This window comes from Halyomorpha halys, unplaced genomic scaffold (genome assembly GCF_000696795.3).
Source record: "Halyomorpha halys isolate HHAL.00 unplaced genomic scaffold, Hhal_1.1 Scaffold2802.1, whole genome shotgun sequence".
NCBI lineage: Eukaryota > Metazoa > Arthropoda > Insecta > Hemiptera > Pentatomidae > Halyomorpha > Halyomorpha halys.
Genome location: NW_027107875.1, coordinates 13641 through 20969, shown reverse-complemented (window position 1 = coordinate 20969; position 7329 = coordinate 13641). Strand labels below are relative to the sequence as shown.

Here is a 7329-nt window from a genome sequence, read left to right as displayed (position 1 = left end):
GGGAGAGTTACTGGGGGCGACCGGACAAAAAATGCACCAAATTCCCCAGAAACAAGATAAAATTACTTAGGTAAAAGAAATGAGGTATCCACATGCTCTTAGACAGCAGGAAGAGTTAGAGAATCTAATGAAACAGGGCATGATCATAGATAGTACCTCCCCATACAACAGCCCCTGTGGGCATTGCGGAAGAAGGGCACACCGGAAGACAAGGGAGAACACTATAGGGTAGTCATTTATTACCTGGGCCTTAATGAGAACACGGCAGATGGGAGATACCCGATACCGCGACTAGAAGATATCTTAGATAGACTGGGTGCTATTCTTTGCTATTGCATTTGATTTCTTCAATTTATTTTGCAATTCACTGGAATATATGATGACCTAATATTTTATTGCATCATACCTTAGAATTTTTTGTATGATCTATCTGCAAAAGTATGGTATTCCTATTAAAACTTTGTAAACATTGGTGGGATTTTTTCTCCTTTACATACGATTTCAATAAGATACAATTTCCCAAAATTTAAAAATTGAGTAGAAATCAAATTAGGTGAAATGAGATGAATTAATATTTTTTGAATCTATTGCAGTTAACTTTTTTTAAATTCTAATGTTCTCTTCTTGTTTTGTTTCAGCCCAATCCTCTGGGCTCTCACAATCTCCAACGGAGGAGACTGGACAAAAGGCACCCTCAGGACAAGAGACGCATACTGAAGAAGAACTGAAAAGTTCAGTTACTGACGAAAAACCACTGGAAGAACCGGAAAGCAATGATACGTCGTATGGTGTTGAAGCAACTGCCGTTCGAACCCTGGCTGCATCTACAGGGACTGTTGCTATTTTAGGTACTACTGCTAAAGTGAAGGAATTGAATGAATCAGAGGTCGTTGACTTCCGACACTCACCAACCGAACCTCCAATAAATGTTACAAAAGAAGTCACTTCCTATGTTTCAGCACAAAAAGATAATGCAAACATCGTTGCTTTCTCGGAAACGAAAGAAGCGCTGAATCCTAATTCGGCTGATCTTTTGAAAAATAGTTTAGATAAACAGTGGGAAGGAGAAAATGTACTGGAAACAAAAGAATGTCAGCGCCCTCTAGTAACTGAAGAAAGATACGACAAAAGTAAAGAAAATGGAGTAAACGAAGAAAATATAGTGGAAAAGAAAGAAGAAGGAGTAGATGACAAAGTAGAAAATATTGAAGTTAAGAAGAAAGAAGAAAATAATAAAGTAGGGGAACAGAAACATGAAGTGATAACAAATGAAGATAAGCTGGAGCAATCATTAGTATCTATACCACATAAAACAGAAATATTGCCCAAGGCTCAAAAAATAAATCAGGAATCGACGAACTTTGTACTTGGAACAGAAAAGGAACCAGTGAGAATAATTGACTATCAAGAGAAAAAGAACCGCGCTCATGAACCTAAAATTGTTGAAGAAATGTCAGTGAAAAAAGAAGAAAACTTGAATAAGGTCAGTCATCCAAGAGATATTTGTCTAAAAAAAGAAGAAGAGTTTGAAAAAATTGTATCTATTGACAAACAAAACCTAGAACTAATGAATAAAGAAATACCAACCAAAATAGCGACTAGCAATGAAGAATTTGACAAAACTACACCTGAATCGGAACAACTGTCCCAAGAAGTATCGAAGACTGAAGAAGACAATGAAATATCAAGTGAACAGTTGAAAACAAACAGTCTCTCTGACATGTCACTTTCTGAAAACCTCAACTCCGATGGTGAAGAAGCAGCTCGAGAAGCTGCAAAAGCACTAGAACTAAAAGAAATGGTGGAATCCCTTTCCGCTACTGCTAATCCCGTAACACTTGATAACGAAATAAGTAAAAATATCCATAATCCCAAGGATGTGTTAAGAGATGATACCACATTTATTCCAATTTCGAATGTGCTTGAAGAACCGGAACCAGCAGAAGCGGAATCATCAACAGTAAACGATGCTTTTGAAGAAAAAATAAAATTTGGAACTCCTCAGCTAATTAGTGAATATTCTTCTGAAAAAGAACCTTCAACAGTTTCTATTCCTGAAACTTCTGAAGAGACAATTTCTTCTTCATATAATTCCCAAGAAGAGAAAGAATTTTCTCTGCTGAAAGACCAAGACAACCTTGACGATTCCCCTGATACTTTAAAAGTTAAAATAACAGAACATAACATTCAGGATAACGAAAATGTTGAAAAAGAAATGGAACCACAAATATTCGAAGAAAATAAATACATTCTCACAAAAAATGAAATATCTGAACAAGAAACCAATCTAAAATATCAAGAAAATGAAATTCAGCAACAAATAACAGAAAGTGTATTGGAATTAAAAGATATTGGAAAGGAATCAGTAGAAACTGAAGAAAATCGATTCGAACAAAAGGAAGCTGATCACGAAAATAAGGAGAAAAAAGTTACAAAAAATAGAAAATTGGAACAAAACGAAAATAAAGAAGATGAAAAAACTGATTCAAGTGAAAAGCCAAATGAAAAAGATCAAAAACGAAATGATCAATTGGAAGAAGAACAAAAAAAGACAGATAAAGAAAATATAGGTGTAAAATATTCTGAAATGAAGGGCACTATTGAAGTAATCGCAGCAACAACTATAATTCAGTCTGGTTTTCGAGGATACCAAGTAAGAAAACATTTGAAAGAAACTGAGGGTGAATCATTGATCAAACAGACATTTGAGGAAGAAGGAAAACAAGTTTTGGAGGAAGAAAAAAACTCGTTAAATGGAGCTGTATCTATTGTCCCAGAAATTTTTGATGAGAAAGGAAAAAGAGAAGAAGAGCAGGAAAACAATTTATCAGCTCAAAGTGAATCAGAAAAGTTTGAAAAAGGAAAAGAAAAGCATTTACCAGAAAGCCTAATGAAAATCGCACAAAATGAAGTCGACAAAATTTGTAAAGAAGCTGAAAAGGCAACCGAGTCACTCGTGACTCCTCTACTTGTGAAAGATAATTCAGACACAGAAATCCAGGAAGAAGAATTCCCCGCTCCACCGGATGAATTGCTAACTAATGACAGCCAAAATGAAGAAATCAAAGAAGACCATTCCAGTTCAGGAACACAGTCAACCGAACCAACGATGCCTCTCGGTAATAATATTACTGAAGGTGATTCTTCTAAGACAGAAGACACAACCGCTCCATCTCTTGCAGAGTCAGAAATGCCTAAGTCTGCGGGTCAGTCCCCATCTCTACAAAATGTTAGTATATATAGTAAACTGAACTTATATCAATGTTGTGTCAATCCTATCTTTAACATCCTTCAATACAAATTTCATTATTCCCATCTGTCTTTAAAATCAAATTTACTGCAACAGAATTTGTTAGAAATATAAAGCACATTAGTACTATCCATTACCATTAAGAATATCTTTATTATTAACTTAAGGTTAATTATGTTTATATAAAAATTGAACTTAATTTACTGTATAGCTATAGAAATCAACCTTACTTATTATCATTTGTGTCTGTAGCTGTATGGATGTATTGAATGTTTAATTGCGTTTTGGTTTCCTAAATAATAAGAAATGAACTAAATGTATGTTTTGGACAATTAGCATTGAATTGCGTTATCCAGACAGGGAAATATAACAATAACAAATTACTAGTACAAAGCAGTCATTTACAACAAGGTTTGAAAAAACAAAACCGCCTCCTTTTTTATCATCTCTATTTAATTATAATCTATAGTCGTAACCGCACATAAACATCTTATAATTTTGGCAAAATATTCTAATCATATTTAATTAGGGAGATTCTATAACAGAGCCATTTTCATTCACCAATTGGTACAGTCTTGCACAAATATATGGAATTAAACCTCCTACGTCTTGACTTCAAACAAACCCGTAACTCTTTTCTTTCTTTACTTTACACACCCATTGATACGGCTTTTGATAATATCCTCATATGGGATGGGAATAGGAAGTTTTACTAAATCTGAGCTTTTCTTCTTTCACTAACAATAAATATTTTTACGTTATACGTTATATGATGTAAAAATTAACTTGATCTAAAAACCATGTACATATAATCTTAAAATTTAATTCTTATTAACATTCTATCACAGTAGAGAGTGCAAGTACAGCGGTCGGAAGAAAACGCTGAACAGTCACAGAAGATCAGGATAAGCAAAATCATGAACCAGCAGCCGCCGAGAAGGCCGCAAGTGTCATGGTTGCGTCAAAAGGTGCCCACTTTTGGTGGCCCAGTGTCCCCGACCTCGATGTTTCCAGTGTGGAAACGAAGGACAGATGGCCCGGCAGTCCCCATACATGTATAGAAGAAGGATTATGGACGAAGGCGAGCCAATGGAGGTCAATTCCCAACAAGTACAGAGGAAAAGCCTTCAGCAAAGACTGAGCGGATCGTCGACGAAAGTTTCAGGAGTATCGGAAACTGAAGACGAAGTGGAAGAACAAAGGAATGGTGAGCAAAGGAGCCGAGGAAGTGCATGGAGGCGAGGACCAGGAGGAAGAAATGAACGTGAGATCTGATGAGGATATAATCATAGGGGCGAACGCTTCATGTGAAATGAGAATATACTTATATATATTATAGAATATACTATACAGAGCTATACTTCTCCTCGTTCTCAACTCAACAAACTTTGAGGGGTAAATAGAGATTAAACTCGGTAAGTGGGAAGCTAAAGGGGACATTTTAACAATTCATGTAGTGAGTAGGATGCCCAGGGATTATCAGGTGATGATCATTGGTTATGATCTTTTAAAGAAAGTGAGGGCAAGGATTAAGAATAGTCATGGGAAATCGAATATCAGAATTGGAGGAAGGTAGTACAAATGCCAACAAACAATAGCAGACGGGAAGGCGCGTCAGTAACACAGGCGGAAAATTAGAAGGTCTCTATTATAAATGAATTTGATGACATTTTTTTTAATAAAGGAGATGTATTGGGTGCAACAGGAAACACATCAGGGAGGAAATCCAAAAATTAAGAAGACGAGGAATCATTGTGGATAGTACGTCACCTTATAATTGTCCGTTGTGGGCAGTGCGGATGAAACCTACGCCAGGGGAGAACGGGGAGAAATATAGGGTGGTCATCGATAATACCTTCGATGAAAAGTATCCGAATATTCTTTGAATATCAACAACAAACCGAAAGGTTTGAGAATATTCTTGACAGAGTAGGAGGATCTTTAGCACTTAATACTTCAAAGCAGGGTGTCACCAGATTCGTATGCACCCAGAAGACCAACACAAAACGGCTTTTACTTTTGAAAGTGGGCTCTATGAATTTATGAGGATGCCGTTTGGTCTGAAGAACGCTCCCATTACTTTTCAAAGGTTAATGGACGAATTTTTAAGAGGTAAAAATGAATCAGTATGCCAGATTTACATGGATGGTCTATCCAGATATACATGGTGTTTAGTAAATCGGTTACGGATCATGTGAAACACTTAAAAAAAAGTTTTCCAGAGGATGCGAAAATTTGGACTGAATTTAACTCGAGAGAAGTTATTTTCATATCTCACGGTGGGATCCAGAATGATTGCCGACTTCTCTTTCTTAGGGAAGGCAACAATATCCGCATATCTTGTGATCCATCCGTGATCCATCTTGATATCGCATATCAAGATCCATCCGTATCTACGCAGTAGACCTCGTCAAAGCAGGCAAAATCTCTATCTTTTAAGAGCTTTATTAACTCGTATTTAACTTTATGATGTCGGCGTGTTATGAGGAGGGAGTTGTTGGGACATTTCCCCAGCAAATGTGCTGGTGTTTCCGGCTCTCTGTTGAATTTGCGACAGAGGGACCCAACTTCTCTATCCTGTCTGCTGACACCGGGGACTCCACGTAGGGGTGCATAATTTATATTCAATTTCACGGCATTGGACCATTCAGAGCCCGTAAGTATTTGTTTTTCGTATATAAACTTATTTGCTCTCGGGGTCTCTTTGAAATGGCGTACTCCAATGCCCTGTCACCTGTAGTTAGCCCATTCCTCGAACGCATTTTTACGTAGCGACTATCGTAGAGCTTTCACACTCCGATGCCCCTGATCAATGCCCAATCTATCGGCACATTAAGCGATCTCAGCTGAACAATCGAAAGTGGACTGGAACAGAGCATCGGGTACTTTTGACAGCCGCTGAGCAATGGACCAGTGTTGTAGGGGAGCCAATGGGACAGCGGATCAAGCCTAGACCTCGGTACCTCCTCGGAACATACAACATCGCCGTGGAGGTGTGCGCAGGGAGCCCTATAATGGCTTTAACACTTCTGCGAATCATTGTGTCGATGCCATCCAGGATTTCAGGTCGTAGCTTTGTGAGGGGAGCAGTTTGGAAAGGGTATGTGAGACCCGGTAACACGTACTGGTTGACAATGTTGACCTTCTGCTCGGGCTTAAGCAAGGACGAGGTGACAAGCTTATCCAAATTCATATTCAACTTTGTCACCGAATCCTCGTTGAACTGTAGCTCTCCCGAGAATGTGCATCCTAAATATTTTATGGTGTCTCCTTCTTTCATTGTTAGGATGCTATCTTCGTTCTCGAGGAAGAGCTTTGTCGATTCCAGCTCTCCCTTATTTATAACGATGCCCACACTCTTTTGAGGATTCAGTGCCAAACCGATTTCTTTGAACGTCCTCTGTAGGCTATCAATTACTCTTTCCACAGCAACCTTGGTCGCTATTGAGCTTATATCCATGTTTACATACGAAGCTTTGCTCACACAGGTCGTGGTATAGATGGTCTATGGCCAGGTTGAAGACGACAAGGGGCCGTCTTGAGGAATTCCTCGTTTTACTCTGATTTGGCTTTTTGAATGGGCACCTACGTTTATTTTGATGTTGTTCGTAGTAAGGAGAGCCGAAATCACATTTCTAAGATCCGGCGACACACCCCTCGCCTTCAGTGAGCTCACAATATGATCATGGCCAACATTGTCAACGGCACCAACAACGTCGAGAAATACCACCGCGCAATTACTTTTCTTACTTCTGGCATCTTTCAAAATCGCATCGATAATTCTCGCGTTGACGTGCACTCCCGGAAGGCCCTTTATAAAACCTCTTTGATTTCTGTGGAAGGTGACCTGTTTCCTCAGTTCGCAATCAAGCACCTTCTCGATAATTCGGCGCACGATCGAATATATCGTAATCGGCCTCCAGGATGATATATCATTTGCATCTCCTTTGCCTTTATAAATCAAAATCGTGCGCCCCTGCCTGAGTGGTTCTGGTACATAGGCAACCTTCACCATTATCTCCGTAATTCTCTTCTTCTCCAAGGGTTTGGCATGTTTCTTGGCCGATGATATTCTATCC

At 38.6% G+C, this 7329-nt stretch overlaps 1 protein-coding gene across 1 annotated transcript; it reads left to right on the top strand.

Annotated features, from left to right (window-relative positions):
* Nucleotides 1–637: 637 nt before the first annotated feature.
* Nucleotides 638–3230, top strand: LOC106691710 (myb-like protein X; the record flags this gene model as incomplete). Its single annotated transcript, XM_014437564.1, is given in 1 exon segment — nucleotides 638–3230. A coding segment is annotated over 1 exon segment (2593 nt), but the record flags the coding sequence as incomplete, so codon positions are not given.
* Between the last annotated feature and the right edge of the window lie 4099 nt (nucleotides 3231–7329).